The following is a 23384-nucleotide window of genomic DNA, read 5'->3' on the forward strand; positions in this document are numbered from 1 at the left end:
CCGACGCCCTCTATCGGGAAAAAAACCCGACTTCCGGTTGTTGTTATTTATCGGGCTTTCACCTTCGGGCGCTGAAGCAACGTTTACCGGTAATCACCGAACATGTTATAATTTTATTTCACGGTATTTCTCGAGGTAACGTTGCCAAGAGTAATTTCATTACGGTACTGATATATAACGAGTAATAGTGTTGTCTGAAATTGACCTTGACAGGAAGTTCCAAGACGAACGTAAAAAACAACGATGGAGAGAGAGAGAGACAACGTGTGACGTCACCATATTTGCGATCCGCCATTGCGGAGTACAAGCGGACAAAGTGAAACTGCGCCTGGACCCCATCTCATGTTTACGTTTATTGTTAAAACTGAACTTAAAATGGTGAATTTTTTTGCACATTGTGCTCAGAGGGAGAATTGGTTATGGTATCGTGGACTTGTCTTCAAGGAGCAAGGAAACTCGAGGCAGGAGGCCATTCGGCCCATGATGTCTGTCACCCCAACACCCGACCAAATATATGGAAGGTATGTAGGTATGGAGTGTGGTGATATCTCGCACAACGATCACGTGACATAATTGCAAAAAAAGGGGGGGGGAGGTTCACGTGCACCCGGTGAACCCTCCCTGGATCCGCCATTATTGTATGTATATATGTATGTATATCCCAAGGGTGCTAAAACAAAAATGGGGAAATATATATTTATTTTAAGTGCTGTATTTTTTAATAAATAAATAAATAAAATGTGTGTGGCTTTGTTCTTAGTTTGGGGGGGGGGGAGATTTCTATCTGAAGGCTTAACTTCGAGTTGATATGCGGGACATTCAAAAGGAATTCGGAATGAGACTCTCACAGTAATCCAAGAAGTGTGTGTTTGTGCAATGTGTGATTCAGAAGGTGAAATAAATTTGTTGCGTATTATTCGTCGGTGCCAACTTGTCAGAACTTTAACATCATGAACTTTGTTTCATTTACTTTTCCAACCAATGCCAGTAGGGTAGGCATGGTTTTTTTATTTTTTTTTAAATCTGCTTTCTAACTAATCATTTTGCCCCACACCACGGTACTATCGGGCTCCAGGATCTCCCCCAAAAGGGGACCAGCATTGTTGGAGAGGGCTTGAACGGAAGTGTGACAACACTTCCCTGCTGAGCAGTCAATGACTCACGGACTTGAGTTTTACTGGAGTTAAACAAAAGTTCATGGAGAATTCACTGGAGTTGCACCACATCCGCAGCCCTTTTTTCAGCGACGCATTTCCTCTCTTGGCTCATGGAGTTTCGTGCCACATGCCATGTCGCGGCCCTATCTTCAGTGGGGTTTCGCTCCTTTCAACCACGGGACTACTATCATCGAACCCCTTTAGGTGAACAGCTTATTCCTGCAGGCACTGGCCATTTATGACACTTGAGACACCGAGTGAATCATATTATTTTGTGGACACAACGCCTAATCGGTCCACTGGTGATACACCATTTCTTCTTATTGAACTTGTGACTGTATTCACCCGCACTCAAGCTTAGCAGCTTATGGGACACCGCTTAGACTGGACGAAGTCATCAACCTTTAGCGGTGAGTAGAAGACAATAACTCGATTTTCTATATTTTGTTGACCCCGACGTGATTACTTTTCTTGTCTGTCAAAGCTACGTCCAACGATGGCATCTTCAAAGGTGCATATGCTGAGGTACCCCCCCCCCCCCGTCACCTTTTGCGGCCGTTAGTTTAAAACTTCCTCCCTCTGGCCCACCAATCCCACATTGTGGTTTGCGCAAGTTGAAGCGCAGTTGCCGACCATGCATTTCACTACCGAGGATGCACGCTTCACCTATGTTGCTGGATCTCTCCAGCCAGAAATAGCTCAAGAAGTGAAGGACCTCTTAATTGCTCCTCCAACCTCAGAACATTATATCAAACTCAAGGCTGAGCTCATCAGGTGTACCTCAACTTCTGAGCAAAACAGACTACACCAACTGCTCATTTCTGAAGAGCTTGGTGACAGAAAACGCTCTTGGCTTTTGTGAAGGATGGGACAGCTGCTTGGGGACAATACATTGGAGAATACAATCTTAAAACAGCTGTTTCTCCAGCGACTTCCCACCAACATCCATCTGATCTTGGCCTCAACTAAAAAGGCTGTCAACATCGAACAACTGGTGGGCTTTGCCGACAAAATCACGGAAGTCTCTTCTCCTTTGTCCTCCACTCCACACATAGAGCTGCTTCAAAACCTCAACAGCCACTTGCACCTCAACCAGACTAAGTCTGCACATTGGCCGCCCAGGTTGAGGACTTCAGCAGACAGGTACAAGCTCTCACGACATAGGAGTACAAGCCGTGGGCGTGGTCCACATCAAAGTCGATCAAGAGGACACAATCCCAGCTCAAGCGCCCACCAACATGCCGAACAGATGTGCTGGTACCATTGGAAGCATGGAGAAAAGCCTCACAAATGCATCAGCCCATGCTCATACTAGTCCCACCCTTCAGAGCAGGGAAACTCCATCGCCAGGAACAAGCGGCAACTTTTTTTTGTTTTATAACAATATGGCTGCTGAACCATGTGACCAACGACATCATCATTTATTGGCAAAGACAGATTAGGCGAAGACAAAGAAGGCTCATTGGAATGGCTAAGAAGAGATCAGCTCAACTGCGATGGAGAAAAAAAAATCATGATAAATGTCCAAGACCAAGGACACGACACGAATGGCTTTAAGAAAATGGCAGGAATGAGTCAATCAAACAATTGTAGGTTCTGCAAGGTAGAAACAGAAAGCACGAATCACCTATCGGGATGTAAAAAAAAAACAAAAAAAAAAAACTCATGTCAGAACAGCTGTACACACAAAGGCACAACAAGGCATATAGAGTAATTCACTGGCACATCTGCAGAAATTTCAATATCCCAGTTCCAGTAAACTCATGGAAACATGAACCAAAAGCGATAAATGAGAACAAGGAAATGATGCTCACATACAACCTGATGATTCCATCGATCGTGAACAAAGAAAACAAAGCGTTGCGACCGGACATAGTACGAAAGAAAAAAATGGCATTGCTAATTCGGGTGTCAGTTGCCATTGATTTTGGCCTACACAATGCAGAAATAAAAAAATGACCAAATATTAAGACCTAAAAAATGAAGTGAAAAGATCCTGGTATCTGAAGAGTGCCAAAATTGTACAATTGATGAGCGGAGCAATGAGAATGATGAAGAACCTTACAGGAATCTTTCAAACCGTCCCTGGGAATATTAATACAAAGGAACTGCAGTTGGAAGTTGTACGGCGATCAGTGATTATTGATTGCCACCAGTCGAAATTCAGGCTTGGCCAACCAGTTTTTTTTGTTGTTGTTTGGTACCTGTGCGGTACCTGTGCGGGAGGACGAAAGTCCGAATCTTCAGGTCCTTGGTGCTTCCAGTCTTGCTCTATGGATGTGAGACTTGGACTCTGACCAAGGATCTTAGACGGAGACTTAATTCCTTTGGTACAAAACGAGGATGCAAGACACGCATGCATGGAGAAGGAAACTCCAAGGAGGAAAATTGGAAAACTAGGAGGGATTTGGGTGGGGTTAATGAGGGTAGAAAAGATCATGGTTTTGGATTGGGGATGATCTGAGATGGTGGTTAACAGCAGTCTTGAAGACCTGAAGGGAAGAATGAGGTGGAAGAAGATGTGGAAGTTGGTTCCACAAGTGGGAAAAACGAGGACCAAATGAGTGGAGGTGAGCAGTGCTCCTGGATTTAGGTAGTTTCACCAGAAGAGGGTTGATGGTGGACCATGTGGGCCCTGCAGAAACCTGTAGGGGACAAAGAACAGAAAGAGTAGGGGGTGCAAGACCAGAAAGGAGGTGCTAGAGGACATAGAGACCACCAACCTGTCTGCAATGGTGAAGTGATAGGCCCATAGCCTCAGCTTCATCACAGGAGATTCCAATAATGTTGAAGGCCTTGGTTTCCACAACGTCAAGATGAGCAAGATGAGAGGCAGGGAAGCTAGCCCAGAGGGGAGAGCAGAACTCCATCAAGCTGTGAATGAAGGCCTTGTAAGTGGATAGGACTTCAGGTGTGCCAAGGAAGGACTTTGTACGACAAAGGATGCCCAGTCGGTGGTTGGCTTTGCAGCCAAACTTTGAAATGTGGTTTGCCCAAGAAAGATCATGGCTGAAAGTGAGACCCAGGAGTTTGAATGACTGAACTTCCTCAAGAGGATTGTTAAGAAAGTAGAGAGGAGGATCTCCCAGATGGTCCTGAGAGAGAGACATTTTAAAGGGGGAAGGGATGTAAGGGGGAGCATACTCCAGACATACCTGGTGTTGGCTTAATGGTGAGGGTGGCGGGCTTTGGATCCTAGGGTCCTGAGTTTAAATCCCACTCAGCTGTTGAATTAATACCGGGTGGGGTTAACTCGGCCTGTCATCCTTCCGAGGTCGGCAAAATGAGTGCCAGCTTGCTGGTATCCTGTGTTGGAGTGGTGACCCATCCAGGACTGTGCCCAATAGCCAAGGAGACAGCTTAAGCAGCACCAATGCTCTACACAGAGTATATCCCAATCTCTCCCAATATCTCTCTCTCTCGTTTTAGAGGAGGGAGACAAGTTTGAAAGTTCATTCTTGAGTTTGGACAGATGTTGTTTTCTGGTTCTCATGTGAGTGGATACACACTTGCTGCGGACTTATTGGAATTCAATGAGATTGCCTTCGGTCGGTTTTGCCATCCAGGAAGAGAAGGCAAGTTCTTTCAAGGCATCTGCCTCACCACATGATTCTGTGTACCATGGATGGGAGGAAGGGTAGAATAATTGAAGACAAGATGGGATGAATCTGTACATGTGAGAGAGTAGGCTCTCCGGCATTGAGGCAGTTCTCTGAAAATCGCAAGATAGATGTTGACTTTCACAAGCACGTGATCAGAAGAATCAATTGGGGCAGAGGAAGAGCAGGAGACATTTGTGGGAAAGTAAGTAATCACCAAGTCCAGAAGGGAGGATTTTCCATTTGGAGAAATCTGCTTGGGAACATTCACAGATTGTTAGTCCCATGGAGTCACAGAGGTCCTTTGCTGAAGTCGCATGGCTGGAGTGAGGTATTAACACCCAGCCAAGTTGCATGGTGACAATTAAAATCACCACATATGAGGAAGAGAGAGTTTGGATGAGTGGTTAAAAGTTTGTCCATGTTGGGGGACAGAGACAGAGACAGAGACAGAGAGATAGATGTAAATGAAGTTGTCACTGTTAGGGGGACAGTACAACACACAGATGAATAAGAGGTGGGAGCGGAGGGGAAGTCGTAGCCAGAGGTACTCCTGAGGTTGGGAGGGGTAAGCTGGGTCAGTACAAGGGCAGTGAGAAATTTAGTGATTGATGTGAAGTGCAACTCCACCACTAGGGTGTGATTCGGGCCAATCAAATCTGAGGAGACAATAACCGGGGAGAGACACGAAGGCATCAGGGATGTCCTGTGGGAAGAAGGATTCTGTTAAACAGATGATGTCTGGTTTATCGGCAGTGGCCTCGATTGAGAGATCTGCCAGGTTAGAGCAGAGACCTTGGATGTTTTAGATCCACACAGTTAGAGATATGGGCCGGGAGGAGGCATTGGGATAGTGCAGGATGGGTGGAGGGGTGGGGAGGATTTGTGGGGGCAAGGTGAGTCTTTGGGGTGTGAGGGGGAAGGTTTGAGTGTGTGGGATACAGGGAAAGGTTTGAGTGTGTCGGGTGCTTGGGAAGTTGAAGGTTTGTGTGTGTGAGGTGCTGGGGGGAAATTTTGAGTGTGTTGGGTGCAGGGGAAGGTTTTCAGTGTGTGGAGTGTGGCGGAAGGTTTGAGTGTGTGGGGTAAGTGTGAGGGTTTGTGAAAAAACGGGAAAAATCGTTCCCTGGCCAACCACACAAAGAGGAGGAAATACAGTAATTGAGGCAGTTAAAATAGTACCACGAGTAGTCGTAGTAGTCTTAGTAGTCGTAGTAGTGAGTTAAAAAGCACAATTTCCAGCCTTAGAAAAACGATATAAGCACAATGCAAAGTAATCTGAAAAAAAGAGAAATAACCAGGTGATTTATTTTGTCATCATTGTTAATGTTATATTTCCAAGAGATTCAATCAATGTCCAGTGAAATGGCTTTTTATTATGGAAACGTTGCTGCACATGGGCTCAGAGTGCGATTACATGCAACAGAGGCTGGGGAACACTTGGCTTGTGTTTCTTAAATCCTTGATCCAGACAGACACACAAAACCTCGACAAAGCAATACATGTAACAGTTGAGTCTGTAACTCCAAACACTGGTCATTTAAAATAAAGATTTCGGAGGAAAATGCTGAGTGGGAGATCTTCAGATGCTGAACTTGTTATTAGTCCCATACTGGTTTCACCGGAGCGGAGTGTAGCTTTGTTGTCCGTCCGTCCGACCTGTGGTTTTTCATAATTTTTCCGCATACCCTTTAACAACTTCAACTGAAACTTGGCAGATGGCTTTATTATAAGTTACAGAACAAGTTCGAGTTTCAGGGTGTTTCATCGATTTTTCACTAGGTTATGCCCTTTTTGGACTTTTAAAATATCACACCAGTCAGGTTCATGTATTGCAAAGCAATTCTTGCTCTTGTTTATTATTCTTTCTTTAAAGGGCGCAATTATTCCCACGTTCTTGCGGGGTTGGCCGGGAGAAAGTTTTTGGTCCAAGTGTTTCACGAAGAGCCTAGCTAATGATGTTCAACTAAGTAGTTCAGGCAGGAATTTGATGCCAGCGATATGGTTTTGATCAGGGTTCATGGTGCCGGCGATAGCTCACCTACTCTCCCTGAAGGACACCATGGGATATTTAACATTCAGCAACTAATTCCAGCAAACAGGACGCCCAGTTTAATGTCCATCCGAGGGAGAGCACACACACACACACACACATTGATGCATCACCCTGCCAGTGAAACTCCGGTATTACAGTTCATAGTTTGGTCGGGATTTGAACCCAGGTTAGACAGCTTCGAGGTGAGTGTGTGTACCTCTAAACCAGCCACCTTCAGGAACTGAACTGCATTCGTGAAAATTTTGGGTTGGAGGGTGGGAATTCAGGTTTGTTGGAGGTGGGGAAGTTTGAAGTTGGTGTTTGGATGGTCAGAATCGAGGTTTGTGGGGTGGGAGTCGGGGTTTCGAGAGTGGGTGTTGGGGTTTCAAGAGTAGAAGTTGAAGTTGTTAGGGTTGGAGTTGCAGGTGATTAGAGGGTGGGAGTTCAGGTTTCTAGGAGGTTATTGGGGGGGGGAGGGGGATGAGAATTACGATGATCAAACATGCAGATAATCCACTCTCAATGTTCAAAGCAAGCACATCTACAAGCTAAATCTTACACACAATTTATTTTTTCTCCCACCAGTATGTAAGATGCTTTTTTTATTTTTCATCAATTTAACACAGTGATGTCAATACTGTAGTTTCCATAATTGTTGTTTTTTGTTGTTCTAAGCCCTAAGGCTTATGGTAGAATTTATACATATAATCACATTATTGGCAAAGACATAAGTATACTTTTATTTGAATCACATGAACATTGGCAGAAAATGGACAAATAAATATGGTACAAGGGATAAGGAACTGAGAGTCCATGTTGGCTAACATGTTGGCAACTTGTTAAATCTATCTCTGGAGTATCCAAGGCCAACTCCCCACATGATTCAGTGAATCGCGATGCCCTCTGGAGGATTCTTGGTCTTCGTGGGGTGCCACCAAAACTGATCGATCTGATGTCTGAACTCTACTCTGGAACTGAGAGTGCTCTGAAGTGTGGTGGTACCATCTCTGACTTATTTCCATTTATTACTGGAGTTCATCAGGGGTGTGTACTGGCCCCCACACTTTTCAGCACTTGTATGGACTGGATTCCAGGGAGGATGTTGGAGAGATAAAGCTGCGGTGCATCGTTTGGGAATGTCAAGATCTCTGACCTTGATTTCGCAGATGATGCAGTCATCTTTGCGGAGACTTTAGATATCCTTTTGGGGCCCTCGAGGTGCTGAATGAGGAGTCTGAGCTTCTGGGATTATGGGTTTCTTGGGTCAAAACTAAGATCTAGGCTTTCAATGACATCTTGGATGCTGCTGTCCTGTCTGTGCCTGTTTTGTGGTGAGGATGTTGAGTTGGTAGAGAGATTCACTTACCTTGGCAGTGATATTCATGTCTCTGCTGGCTGTGAGTCAGAGGTCAATACTCTGGGTCGGGCCTGGGGAGTCATGGATTCACTGGATAATGGGATGTGGCGCTGCCGGTACCTGTGCGGGAGGACGAAAGTCCGAATCTTCAGGTCCTTGGTGCTTCCAGTCTTGCTCTATGGATGTGAGACTTGGACTCTGACCAAGGATCTTAGACGGAGACTTAATTCCTTTGGTACCAGGTCTTTTTGGAGAATCCTTGGCTATCACTGGTCGGACTTTGTGTCCAACAAGTGGTTGCTGAGAGTCTCAAATGAGATTTGTCACTTGCATAGTCCTTGAGCGTCAGTTGCGGCTGCATGGACATGTGGCTCGTTTTCCTGACGCTGATCCTGCTCACCAGATTCTCTCAGTGAGGGAGTCTCGTGAATGGAGGAGGCCAATGGGCCGACCACGTGCCTCGTTGTTGCAGCAGGTTGATCGGCATCTCAAGGAGATGGGGATGGGCCAGGCATTTGCCTGGGGGATGGCTAGACAGAGGCCCCTGGAGTACCGGCAGAAAGCGGACGTAGCGACGCGCTGCTCTAGCGCATGCTCCCATACCTGACCTGATAAGGAAACTAGGCTCCCTACATCATGGAATTAGAGGTTCCAATGTGAACAGTTCATGCCATTTCAGCCATTAAAAAAATCAAAACCTTAATCTGGCTTATTCTGAGAATGGCAGAGATCAGAGATAGTGTACTATCCTCTGAGCTGTCCTTTCTGCAGGGTTTGATTCCCAACCAGATTGTAAAAGGTATAAATGTCATTGGTGTTTCACAGGCAGGGAGATGCATCTGTGAGTGCACCTTCCTTCGGATGGGACGTGCATAGGATCTGGTGGTGGACATTAAAGTTCCCAGCACCATGGATGGGAAGGCATTGGCAAACCACCCACTGCAATGTAATCTTCGGCAGCACCGACATTGTAGGTTGTTCCATCTCCCTCCAATGTTTACAATCAATAATATACCTTTGATCCCATTAAATCTTTCCAAAAAGAGAAGGTCATTGTGTGGCGATACCATCTCCAAATTTCTGCCTTTATAATACTTTAACATTCAGTACTTCCAGGTTGCTTGAGCAGAGGACTGTTTTGGGTTTGAGCATCCACATTTCCTAGCAAAGCTGCTTTCAGCAGTATTATTTCTGCCTCTTGGAAATGTCTTTTTAAGTTCAAGTTTTGACATCTTAAAACTCGTCTTTTAAAGTATTAAACTTTCTCTGTGACATTTAGGTTTGTGCATGCGAGTGCATCACAGATGCGATTAAAATGCCCAGCATTTGACGCTATGCCCTCATACCTGTCAACAACGAACAATGACGCTACAGCTGAACTTGTGCGTAGTGGCGTCAGCTTTGGGAATTATCCTTTGAATATGTGCTACCTTAAAGTAATCCCATTCTTTATAGTTATTTGAAACCACACAAACTGTGTGTCCCTGCTCCATAGAAGGCAAAAAACTTTGTTTTCATCGCACAATTACCAAACCGGCAAATAAAACAAGGAGGGTTTATTCATGTACACACACGACAAAATATTAATAGTACACATTTGGATTAATTCACAAACTTTGAATCTGTAAATGGATTATTTACAACAATCATCATGCAGAGGAGCGAGAGAATTTTTTTTTTTTTAAATATAATTACGTGGAACCACATTGAGCATTCGCATATAGGTCACAGTGCAAAGGTCACAGTAGCTGGTGTGTTTGACAATGTAAACATACACCGAATAACATCATCACAACCAACATCTGTCTTTTAGAAAAGTAGGATAACGTGCGCCGTGTGAAAAGGCAATTGCAAATAACATTTATTAACTTCTATGAGATATCCCGTTCGATATAATTCCACAAGGAATAGCAAATGAGGATGGAGAACTAGCACATTGAAATCTCATTTAAATGATAATACAGCAGAGGCAATACTTCACTAGTCAGGATCATAAAATATAGAGATGGTAATACATTACTCCAGCCAAAGCTTTTGAAATCAGAATAGATTTCTGCTCTACGACCTCCCAATAATACACTTGCAGTTAAGCAGTCGATCGTGAAGTCAGTAGCTTTGGACTCGGAGTCCTGAAGTTGTTGGCGCAGGCTCTTTAGTTTGAACTCATCCTCACCACCTCCATGCAAAGCATTATATTCGATAATAGATCATGGTGTGTTCGAGAAATAAAAAGCGAAAAATTGGGACGCTAGATTAACAGGCATGGATCAGGATGGTGCTCACTGACAAGCTACCTCCATTGTAAACTTCGGCATTTTTACCTCTGCCACCGAAGGTGGAGGGAGGTTATGTTTTCACCCATTATATCTGTTTGTCTGTCCGTGAGCAGGACATCTCAAAAAAGTTATGGAGGATTGTGGTGGATAGGTTGTGTGTTTGACAAGTGTGACTTGATTCGATTTTGGTGAAGATCCAGATCCAACTAGAGGGGAGCACACGGTGGAGTGCAAAACCTCCGCCGCCAATACTGCTGGGTCACTTAAGTGAACCTGATATCCTATTCATTGTAGGTCAAAACGGATCAGACTCTACTGAACCACGATTGAATAAACTAAACTAGATCGACTCGCATGTAGAAATGCCCCCCAAAAAAAGGAATTTTTTTGAAAAAAAAGTTGCAAAATTTATTTAAAAAAAATTTGTGTAATTTTTTTTTTGGGGGGGGGGGGGGTTGGAAATCACTTAAAGCACGTAGAAATGCAAAAAAATTCAAATATTTTTCAAATAAAATCGAAATTTTTTTGAAAAAAAAGTTGCAATTTTTTTTTTTCTCTAACAATTTTTTTTTGGGTTGGAAATCACTTAAAACATGTAGAAATGCAAAAACCAAAATTCAAATATTTTGTCAAAATGGCCGCCATAGCGGCCATATTGGACTTTGGACCAAGTCCAAAATCTAATGGCATGATCCTTGGACCATACCTAATCCCCCCACCAAGTTTCGTCGAAATCCGTCGAGGAGTTTTTCCGTAATACTGTTCACAAACAAACAAACAGACGGGGGTGAAAACAGTAACCTCCGTCCATCTTCGATGGCGGAGGTTAATAATTTTTTCACTGATTCTTCACCAATGAGTGATAGGGCCAAAAACATACTGTCAGACCCCACTATTCGTGGGGATATGTTCCTGGGAAATGCCACGTATAGTGAATCCGCGAATATCAGGGAATTGTTTCAATGGAAAAAGGGGGGGATAGGTTCCTGGCAGTTTGTGATGCATGAGAGAAAATGAAAACTCCCATGAAAAACTGTGAACATGTCCACAAAAAAAACCCATGAAAATGCGAAAAACAACGTGAAAAGTAAACCGAGAAAAAACTGTGAATGTGCATGCAAAAAAACCCCACAAAAACGTGAAAAAAATATGAATACACCCGCGAAAACGGGGGCGGGGGGGGAACCTGCGAATATGTGAAGCAGTGTGCCCACTCCTGATTTTCATAAATGCCAAGGTGAGCCAATGAAAAAAGCCAAGAATTCACAAGGTTTCGGAAAAGCGATGATAATAGAAAACCTATACACTAAGAAAACCTACAGAAAACCAAGACGTCAAGGTGAACAACGAATAGCCAAGATCATGTGAAAAAAGCCAAGGAGTGGTCACACTGTGAAGCACAGGGTCATGAATGTCGAAGCAGGTCGCATTTTATAAACCATGAACATGCGGGGTCCGCAACTAATGAATTCGCGAATGCCGGGGCGTTGTTTCAATGGAAAAGGGGGGAATAGGTTTCCGGCGGTTCGTGATTCATGAGGGAAAATAAAAAATTCCGTGAAAAACTCTGAATATGTCCGCAAGAAAAAACGATTACGCAAACCCCCCCCACCCCCCCCCCCCAAAAAAAAACATGGAAATGCGAAAAAAACACACAAAACAACCGTGAATACGCATGCAAAAAAGTGGGAAAAAAAACCTGCGAATATGCGAAGCACAGGGCCATGAATGTCAAAGTAGATCACATTTTATAAACTGCGAATCTGCGGGGTCTACGCATAATGAATCCACGAATAGTGGGGTCCGACAGTAATGTATAGCATGATATCTCAAAGTTATGGACGGATTCAGACGATATTTGGTGGATAAGTTGGGTGTGTGACAAGGATGAATTGATTTGATTTTCGTGAAGATTCAGGTGTTATAATTTTTAAAGTGATTCTTCACCATTGAGAGATATAGGGCCAAAACCGAGATATAGCACGGTATTTCACAAAATTGTGGACGGATTATGACAAAACTTGGTGGATGATTTGGGTAAGTGACAAGAACAAGCCGATTATATTTTGGGTCAGGTTTGGATGCAGATCTGGCCTATCAGTGGGATACAAAACATAAACGGTTCAGCCTCTCGAGTGCTGTTATAGTTTAGACAAGTTTTCCGAACAAAGGAGAATGACAATGCTCACTTATGACGTACAATGCAGGTCTATCACCATTTTTATCACCTTTTTTGTACTCTGACCATTCTTCAAATAGTACCAATCTGTGCACGTTTAGGTTTTATGACTAACTCGTCGGAGCTACAACTAGCCATGCTAAAATAAATCAGGTACGACATCACAATTTATTTTTCTGATAATGTGGTTGACACAAAAGACCGGTTGATTGATTGAAAAGCATACTGCAAAAAATAATTTTTGTAGTCAGAAAATAATTTCTTAAATCAAGAAAAGTTTTCTTGAAACAAGAAAAGCACAAGAAAGTCTTTCTTACCAGCCACAACAAATCTTTTCTCATAGTTTTCTTGTTTAATCTCCATTAATAAAGCAAGTCATTGTACATCACATCCCAAGCCTATTTTTGAAGTCAGTTGTTTGTATTTGTCCATGTGAAGCACGTTTGCTAACCAGTCTCACATCAGGCAAAGCTGATACAGGCAAACTGTCCTTATTGTCACTCACACGCCATTGGACTGTTTGTCTGTCTGTCCATTGCCTTATGTCTTGTATATCTTGAGAACGGAACATTGTAGGGTAACCAAACTTGGCAAACACAATCGGGGTGGCCCCGTGGGAGTGCCATAAGGAGTGGCGATTTGGGTGGGGAGGGGGGGGAGAGGGAGGTGGAATGCTTATGTGATCACAACAAAATTTATCACACATAATGGGGGACAATGGGAGTGAAATAGAGGGTGGGGGAAGTGGGAAGAGGGGTTCTCTATAATCTTGAATTTCACATCAGCTCTATAAGCTGCAGTGCATACAAATATGGTTTGCATAATGGGGACCCAAGGGGGGAATTATGGTGAAAAAAAAAATTAATTTATTAGCTTTTATAGATTTTTCAATTTAGGGGATATTTGGAATAAGGGGCATGGTGAATCTCCATTGGGATGGGTTATCAGCACAAAACCTGGTAAGCCCTAGGGGGTTAATGATGAAAAAACGAAGTTATTAGCTTCAATAGATTTTGAGATTTAAGGTTGGGATTTGGAATGGAGGTGGGGAGGGAGTTAATCCATTTAACCACTCTAATTAATTGTGACAAAACTTTTCAAGGATAGTGTAGGCCTCATGGGGAGTAGGATATGGGGGGGGGTGGAGTTTTTGGGATGGAGGTAGGGATTAGTTGTGTTTGTTGTCTTCATAAAAGTGGGGACATAGCATGTGCACCCCTTGTGTTTGGCACTGGCACTTGTTTTGTACAGAGGTCAGGCACATGTAAGAGTTATTTGAGTGGCAATCTGTCTGGTTATGTTATACAAGGAATTGGGGGCCATGTATTCATCATACATGGGGGAAAATTTGAGAAAAACAAGAGAAGGAAGGGTCATAGGAAAAAGAAAGGAGGGTAGGTCAGTGTGGGAGAAGTGATGAGATAACGAAAAGAGCTTTTGGAGGCTATATCAGGAAAGGGAGAGAAGAGAAGCATGGGATGGGTGGGGGTATGGTGGTAAAACCTCTGCCATATTTACATCAGTAATAAATATGGCTTTGATAATGACTGTTAAAAAAGGTGAAATAAAACGAGCAAAAGAGATATATATCGATGGCACTGAAAAGTGCGTATTAATGAAATGGAGCAGTGGCCTGTCTCATTTTTTGTGTCGCTGTGAGATCTTTGGCTAAAAAAACCAACATCATTTTGCAATGAGTGTTTTTGTTTAACAAAGTCAAACAAGAATAGAATGAAAAATAAGAGAAATAAATCATCCTGAGTCTTCAGGGTTTAAACAATTCTTGGATATTGCTCCACAAACTAAACAAAAAGGAAAAGGCCTTTGGTAGATCAACGACTGAGCCAAGTCATGACATTATCTTTTAAATATCACCGTCAGTGAGGCTGTGAAAAGGTTGTCCAAAACAGAATGTCATCAATGTTCACCATTCGGTGTTCATCCCCTGATTGAAGCACCAGACCACAGAGACACGGTTAAATTCCAATCGTGCCGCAGTTTAAGTGCCACGCACAAATTCTTGCTGGAGGGGTCAAAGGTAGCAGGTACGCTTCAAGGTGTGCTTTGAAGTACATGAGGTTCTTCAGCATTTTAGAAACTTGCGTTAAGCTTTGTTCGTGTTTTGCTGCTGATGTATCACTTTGAGCCTGCAGATGCATCAAACAAGAAAATAAATTATGATCGTCAAATATCTAAACGAAGCAATCAACTGTTAGAATGAGCAATGATTGAATGTTGCATATTAATATATGTTCCTTTACAAGAAACTTTGATGCAGGAGAGCTATAATTGCCAACCTATGGTTGTTTGTCTGTACTTGATCCTTTTAAAATGTTGAGCTTCAAGCAAGGAAAGAACACATACCATTTTTAAAGTATCTGACATGACTAGGCCGGGGTTTGAACCAACAACCTCCCAGACCCAGGGCAGGGCGGACGTTCTAACCATTACACCACCAAGGCTGTTCCACTCCCCCCCTCCCCTCCCCTCCTCCCCCCCCCCAAGCCAACATGGACCATTCCCAATTGAAGGGCTGACTAAGTTCACCAGTCATGTTAGAACATTTTATGTTCTTCCATTTGATGACCAAATTAACTGCAAGCCAGACTATTCATAGCTATTGCCTGAAGACAATGTCAAATCGTCTCAGTCAATGCTTGCAGTGAAAAATGGGAGGTTTGGTCGCTTTTATTTTAATTTTAAACACTAACTCAGGCTCAAGAAGGAACATGAATGTATTTTAAATGTCAAGTAAAGACAGGAGGAGAAATCAGTGCAACTTGCATGAATTACAAGTACATTAGGAGGAAAAGACAGTCAGCACGGGATTTATGATGTAAACCTGGGATCTAAGCATCATAGGTTATGTCAGGTCAGGTCAGGAATGGGAGCATGTGCCGGAGCATCGTGTCATTGTGTCCACTTTCCGCCGGTACTCCAAGGGCCTCTGTCTGGCCATCCCCCAGGCAGATTCCTGGCCCATCCCCATCTCCTTGAGATGCTGATCAACCTGCTGCAACCACGATGCACGTGGTCAGCCCATTGGCCTCCTCCACTCATGAGGCTCCCTTGCTGAGAGTATCTGGTGAGCAGGATCAGTGTCAGGAAACTGAGCCACATATCCAAAAAGAGCTGCAGTTCACGCTTGCGGAACTAGGCAGGAAACAAATCTCATTTGAATCTCTCTCAGCAACCGCTCGTTGGACACAAAGTCTGACCAGCAATAGCCAAGGATTCTCCGAAGAGACCTGGTGCCAAAGGAATTAAGTCTCCATCTCGGATCCCTGGTCAGAGTCCAAGTCTCACATCCATAGAGCAAGACTGGAAGCACAAAGGACCTAAAGACTCCTCCTGCACAGGTACCGCAGCACCACACCGCATGATCCAGTGAATCCATGACTCCCCGACTCCCCATAGATTCATCACCACATCTCACAGCACTCTCAGTACCAGAGTTCAGACATCAGTTTGATTAGTTTTGGTGGCACCCCATGAAGACAAAGAATCCTCCAGAGGGCATCGCAATTCACTGAATGGAATGCTTTGCAGAGATCAACAAAGGCTGCAAGCAGCACCTGCCGAAAGTCTCGTCTGTGTTTGGTGAGGACCCGAAGGGCAAGGATTCGGTAAATCGTTGACCTCTTTGGTGTAAAGCCAGACTGCTCTGGGCGTTGGTGCTCAAGCAGATGGTGGCGAACCCCATCAATAATTATCCGAGCAAAGATGTTGCCAGGCACTGAGAGCAGCGTCACCACTCGGTAGTTGTTCCAGTCTTGGTGATCACCCTTTCCACAGAGGGATAACATGGCCCCTATTCCAGTCAGTGGGGATGATGCCTGTGTTCCAGGCAGAGCACAGAACTGCATGCAACGACATGAGTGCAGCATTTCCACCAGCCTTGAGAAGTTCGGCATGGATGCCACAGATCCCAGGAGCTTCACCCCATTTCAAGCCTGTGTTTCCACATATGAAGGTGGATCACAGTTGATTGTAGGGTCAGCAATTGGTATAGTAACACCCCTGACATCCAACTCAACAGCTGGTGGATCAGCCTGTTACAGCCGCTCAAAGTAACCGGCCCAGCGGGCCTTCACTTCCGACTCCTCTGTCAAGAGCCCACCAACCTCCGCTCTCACTGCAGTACACCAAGGGATGGGCTTGGAGGAATGCAATGTGAATTCCCCTGTAAGCAGGATGAGAATCACTTGGCCACAGGTGATGCTCTACCCCCTCACAGATTCCTCACACGTGGGCCTTCTTGTCCACCCTCAGCACACGTATAGTTTTGCACCTCAACTCCCAAAACACCTCAGCTCTGCCATTCAGCCTGGCCCTACAATTATGGTCAATCGTATCCAGTGTTCCTTGAGAAAATTATTCTTCGTCCTACGGTGAGTTCCAAGACATCCACTGACAACATCAAGGATGATGGTCTTGAAGGCACTCCACAACTCTTCAGGATCTCCCAAAGCACCCAGACCCCCCAAATCCCCACTTAGCCTGTTCACAATCTCCTCAGCTACCCTCTCATCCTTGAGCTTGCCAACATCAAGCCTCGGCTGGGATGGTACCATCCTCCTGGATTTATGCTGCAACCTCAGATTGCTAAAACAAGTCTGCGCTCGGTGTTGAGGAACTAAGCACTCTGGTCGACTCTGCAGTTCTGGATCATCCTCCAGAGACCATCAACGAGCACATGGTCAATCTCATTTGCCACACCACCAGCGTTGGAATACCAAGTCCAGTGATTATCCTGTGGGCACTGAAACTATGAGCCAGCCACCCTAAGTACTTGACTTATTGCAAAGTCAAGGAACTTGGTGTTATTCTGATTCATAGTTCCAGACCCATGGGAACCAACACATCTCTCATAACCATTCCTATCAGTTCCAGTCGATGCATTGAAATCCCCCAAGAATGGAAGAGTATCTCGCCTGGGGCACTGATCAACCACAGACTCAAGGGTGGCATAGAATGCATCCTTCATGGTGAGATCACTCGTCTCAGTCGGAGCATACACAGAGACCAGGGTGATGACACCCAAGGAGTGATGAATCCTTCGTCTCATAAGCTTGTTGACCGGTGTTACCTCAATTATCATTGGAGTCAGCTTATTGGACACAGCTACAGCAACTCCATGGGCATGGTAACCATCAGAGCGACCAGACAACTAGTAGGTGTAACCATCCATCCATCCATTGGGACCATACTCTGTGCAAAGCGTTGGTGCTTCCGAAGCAGTCTCCTTGGCTATTGGACACAATCCTGGATGGATCGCCCCTTTGACAAAGGTAGGTGAAACCACCCGCCATGATCTCGCCACTATCCGGTCTCCGAACCACAGAGAGTGCTTGCTCTAATACCGATGTTCAAACGCTTGAGCTCAGATGATAACGGAGACAAGTGATCATCCTCAGATAACAGAGACAGGTGATCATCCTCTCTTCGGGATCGGACATTCCAGGCACCCACCCAAAGGGACCACCTCAGGTTAACTCAAGGAGTCCACCGTCTGGTGGACGACACACTTTCACCATCAAAGCACCACGCCGACACACACTACTGCTCTGCACTACTGCACTACTCTGCACACACACTACTGCACACTACCACATCTGACCCGGGAAGGTTATCCCATGGTTTTCCTCCGATCATCAAAGATTGGGGATCCCAAATTCTTTGCCCCAATCCCTTCATCTGATGAGCTGCCCTGTGGAGGGCAGCTGCACAGGAGGTACTCGTGAGTTTTCAGATTTCTTTGTGCTTTTTGTATGTTTTGCGGAATGAAGGGTTTTTAATGGTGGCCAGAGTGCAAATCCTGCCACGAACCTCCTAAAAAAGTAACCCATCTGCAGGAGGACATCCACAGACACAGTTGGGCACTAGATGTGGATGGCCGTTGGCTCACATGGAACTCCTCCACCCTTTGACAGGTTTTGTTTTTAATCCTGCTGGGTGTCCATATCCATACACACTCCTCAACAGGAAACCTGGTGGGGTAGACAGTTGAGTCACCGACTACCCGACCATGAAACAGGTTAGTGCAGGTTTACATGGTACCTCTAGCAAGTCACAGATCTAATCTGGCCTGACCTGACAATAAGCTATGCGCTAAGCTAGTTTAACCATTTCAAATAAATAGTGATCTCACGGAGATGCTTCTGAAAAAAAAGAAAAGTAAAACGTGCCAAGAAAGGACTCTCCAAACTCTCTGCTTATGACATTTAAGGCCAACTCCACACATGGCTTCCTCAACTCTCATAGCGAATATGTGGCTCACAACGGAATCCTTTCAACTTCTCTCCCAGTCAAGGCTGGTGTGCCCCAAGGCAGTGTTCTGGGCCCCATCCTATTCCTGATCTTTATAAATGAGCTCTGGCTCTCTGGAAAACCCCCTTCATCTATTTGCTGATGAATGCACTGTCTGCCATGACATCTCCCATCTTTCAGACAGAGAGGTTGCAGCCTCTTCCCTCTCTTCAGAGGCTGGTCCTTGAAAAAAAAAATCACAAGCTGGTCAAACATTTGGAATGTGTCTTTCAATCCTGAGAAATCTCACACTCTCGCTCTCCGAAAGGACCGACTGACAAACCCTCCCATCTATTTTCTTAACAAGCCTCTTGAAGACATTCAGTCACTCAAACTCTTGGGTCTTATTATCAGGCATGATCTTTCTTGGGCAAGCCACATTTCTAAATTGGCCTCCAAAGCCAGTCATGGACTGGGCATCCTCCGTCGTCTTACAAAGTCCTTCCTTGGCACACCTGCACTCTAATTCACCTCCAAGGTTTTCATCTGCAGCTTGATGGAATATTGCTCTCTCCTCTGAGCTGGTGCTCCTGCCTCACATCTTGCTCAGCTTGATTACATGGAAACCAAGGCCATCAAGATCATTGGGATCTTCCACACTGAGTTTAGTCTATGGGTCTATCACTTCCCCATCGCAGACAGGTCAGTGGTCTGTCTTCTACCACCTCCTGTCTGGTCTTACACCCTCTTTCCGTGCTTTTCCCCCGCCCCCAGGTTTCTGCAGGGCACACACTGTCCACCATCAACCCTCTTCTGGTGAAACTACTTAAATCCAAGATCGCTGCTAATCTTCATTCATTTGTTCCTCTTTTCTCCCATCTATGGAACCAACTTCCACATCCTCTTCCATCTCATTCTTCTCCCCAGATATTCAACAGCTGTTCACCACTATCTCAGATCGACCCCAATCCAAAACCATGATCTTTTCTACCCTCGTTATCCCTCCCACCCCCACTCCACCCAAATCCCTCTTCCTTCCAAATTTCCAGTTTTCCCTCCTGAGAGTTTCCTTCTTTATCCATACGAGCAGAGTACCTGCCTTACGGACGATCTTATTCCAAGCATGAAACACGTTCTTCTGACGCATATCTTTATTTGGGTAGTGTATAGGCAACTGACATCTCTGTATCTTACTCTAATTTACGGTCTGTCTGTTTGTCTGTTCCCAGGTACCACAAAAACGGCTGAACCGATCGCAACCATTTTTTGGGTGTGTAATCCTGGGACCCCTTGGAGTAAAATCGGCATAAATATAATAACATGACCCCCTTGACGGCTCCCGTAGGGAGCTTCTAGTAGGAAAAATAACCCGGGTTACATGCATGAAGCAAAAACATACCTACTGCTTATAATTCGAAACACCTCACTGCACTGCAAAATGGAGGGACAGGAATACTGCACTGTAAATGGTGGAGAATTGTAATATCCTCCCTCACCTGGAGGTGGTGCTACACGATACACATTTACAAAGAAAAATTCCATCCATCACCTCAACCCCCAAGACCATCGGCAAAGGTAAAAACACCCCATACATGAATTGGGGTTATGCTAATCCTCTGGAGCAAGTCTGGATGTAATTGGGCCAGAACTGCAGGAGGAGTAGCCCAACAAACAAACCCACAATCAAACACACAAACATCGGTCTGTGAATTATATTCAGGATTGTCCACCCTATGCATATTCTCCTGCCCCTCATTCCTCTCCACACCCATTGTTTGGCCAAGTCTGCCACTACATTGGCCTTCAACTCTGCTGTTTGTGTGTCCCACTCTCTCAGCTGTTCCTTTTGCCCTGTTGTGTCCTGATCTGTTCAGTGTATTAGTCCTAGCTCTTCCATGAACCTCAACTATGTATGCAAAAAAATAATTATTTCCAAATTCCCAAGGTTTCAAGTCAACCCTCAAATCAATTTCTGGCACCTTGCACAGTCAAAATCACATGAAAGCGATAATTAGGTCAAATGAGAGTTCATCCAAATGTTAGGAACATGTCCTCATAAAGTCGCGAGACCGTGTATATTGTTGTAGAATTCCCGCCCGTCGGCGTTCGAACAACCGCATCGAACCAATAGCGATCGCTTCGCCCACCGAACGGACAATCCAGTCGCGGCTTTCCGGATCAACGCCGGAAACCATCCACGGGTGTGTTTTTAACCACACCACAACCTTGTCCGCACTCTACCCACGCGCTACAGGGTCTGATCGCCAAATCTTCCATTTACCTAATTATTCACGCGGGTAGGTTACCGAGAGATTGTACCTCAACGGGACCGCTTGGAAACGAGCCGCTGAAGCAGCTCGCTTCCTTTTGGGATAACCGAGTGGGGTATTATCGCGCAGTCCCGTTGGACCCGATCACTTTACCGGCTATTTAAAAACCAACTATATTCCGAGTGCAAGATGGGGCAGTTCAATGAGGGAATGGACGCAACGAACAGGTTTACATTCACACAAGGACATTTATTATAATAAAGCACGTATGCAATTAAACAAGGCAAAACACGTATGCAATTATACAAGCAACAAAACAACTACAACCATCTACTTATTATGTACAGTCACTTACACTTAACAGCAGTTCCTACTTATTAGACGGGTCCACGGACACACGTACACACACACACACACACCCAAGAAATGGTGGCAGAGGCCTTTAATAACGGGCTCCAGCTCGGAGGCCAGGAGAGCTGAAACCCAGAACCTATCTCGAACCTCTCCACCTCCTGTGGTCTTCAAGTTGTTCGGACTCGGGCTCTAGTGAGAGCGAGCTGGATCCAATCGCCGTGAGCCGCGATCCTTCCCGAGCTCCCGCGAATCCTCCCGCACTTCTCAACACGTGCTGGTGAGACGAGGCGCCGATCCTTCCCGTCGATGCGTCGCTTCCCCGAGGAACCACCTCCAAGAAGAGGTCGATGAGTCGCACCAAGCCGGGAACCAAAATGGAGAACAAAGAGCTCCACGAACCAAGAAGAAGAAGTCACCACTTGCAGCTCGAGCCGAGCGACCAGCTTAACTTTCTTCCAAACAGGGCAGCTTGAAGCAAAAAGCTCTCCCGAGCCAAGCAGAAGCCAAAGCTCACGGAACCATCAAAGCAAAAAGCCTCCAAAAAGCCTCCTCCCAAGCCAGGCCTCAGCCGAAGCTCACTGAGCCAGCCGAAGCAAAAAGCTTCCGAAGGCCTCAACCCGAACCCAAGCCAACCAAACAGGACCCGAAGGTCTGCTGAACGACTCCGCTCAACTCCCTTCTCCAACTCTGCCCCTGAACAAAAGAAAAAGATCTTCTCTTATCCTTCTCCGCCCCTCCTCCTCCACGCCCGGCGTGACTCATGTCCTCGTGATCCATCCCCCCCCCCCCGCTCAACCACGGGTGGAAGGGAGTTGTTGACATCATGAGTCACGGGATGGCAGGGTTCTTCCTCTTCGCAGAAGAGGGGGAGGGATGTCTCCATTGTTTGTTCCCTAACTATTAAATCGATCCACAGCGCATCTAATCGATTTCTGAACAATTAAACAATGGAAGGTGAGCTATCTAGGGAACAAGCACTTATCGACATAGGTGACTAAAGGAACCTGTTTGTTGTGTGCAATCGAATTCCCAAATTCGTAACAATATCAAGGGCTATCATACAATGGGGATAATAACAATGTCATGTAGACAATCAGTTGTTTGTTTTTCATGAAGACCTGAAGACAATTTATCAATTGATAATGACCAACATACTTTTGCTTAATGTAATAATAATATAAGTTCCTTTACAAGGAACTGCAACACAAAAGGAGGCCTTTCGGCCCATCAAAGCCTGCACTGTTATTACCAGCATACAGTTGTTTGTCCATGCCGTCTTCTTTTAAATGCTGAGCATCAAGCAATGAAGCAGCATGTACCATTTTTCGAATATTTGGCATGACTCAGGCAGGGTTCGAACCACCAACCTCCCAGACTCAAAGCAGACACTATTACGCCACCAATACTGCTGATGGTGGCGTAATGCATAGAATTTTATATTTTACAACTCAGGAAGATGGTTCCTCTTTGCCACGTTTTTGAGGAATAATGCCATAGTCAGTGCAAATATTTTACATGAGTTATCACATTCCTAAAATATTTGTTACCCTTAATACATTAGACTCCACTGAATCCTTCCTTTTAACTCTCAGGTCACAAGGTCAAGATCAAGTCTGAGTCCAAGTCTTGACCATCACGAGTTTCCGAAGAGTCGAACTGAAATCCGACCTGTAAATGATGGACTCAAAAGCCATTTTCACAATTGTGAGTGACTGACCGCTGGTTGCGCATCGCTGTCAGCTCCATGAGTTGATGTTGTGTCACCTGAAGCTCACTCAGTTGCTGCTGGTAGGAATTGTGACTTCCAGGGGCCCATACTGACTCACACACCTGGCTGGACAGTTCGGTAGTACGCACGCGGAGCTGCTGAATGGAAGAATATAGGTCTTCCATTCCATTCATCTGCCCAAG

General features: G+C 45.0%; 1 protein-coding gene and 1 long non-coding RNA gene across 4 annotated transcripts in view; one reads left to right on the top strand and one right to left on the bottom strand.

The window, feature by feature from the left end:
• LOC147023227 (uncharacterized) lies at positions 1-23328 on the top strand. The gene is made up of 3 exons (XR_015060074.1): positions 1-89; positions 214-521; positions 23066-23328. It is a non-coding gene; the product is annotated as an uncharacterized LOC147023227 (long non-coding RNA).
• The window catches only part of LOC147023228 (1-phosphatidylinositol 4,5-bisphosphate phosphodiesterase gamma-1-like), a 178743-nt gene continuing 165045 nt past the window's right edge, over positions 9687-23384 (bottom strand). For all 3 annotated transcript variants that reach the window (XM_085888403.1, XM_085888404.1, XM_085888405.1), the window contains 2 exons: positions 23191-23375; positions 9687-14747 (listed from right to left, as the gene is read on the bottom strand). In XM_085888403.1, the coding sequence (XP_085744529.1) occupies positions 14705-14747; positions 23191-23375 (228 nt within the window). In that variant the 3' untranslated portion in view covers positions 9687-14704. The remainder of the gene's footprint in view (positions 14748-23190; positions 23376-23384) is intronic.

This window comes from Eptatretus burgeri, chromosome 7 (genome assembly GCF_056783735.1).
Source record: "Eptatretus burgeri isolate ZD-2024b chromosome 7, Ebu_testis_v1, whole genome shotgun sequence".
Classification (NCBI taxonomy): domain Eukaryota; kingdom Metazoa; phylum Chordata; class Myxini; order Myxiniformes; family Myxinidae; genus Eptatretus; species Eptatretus burgeri.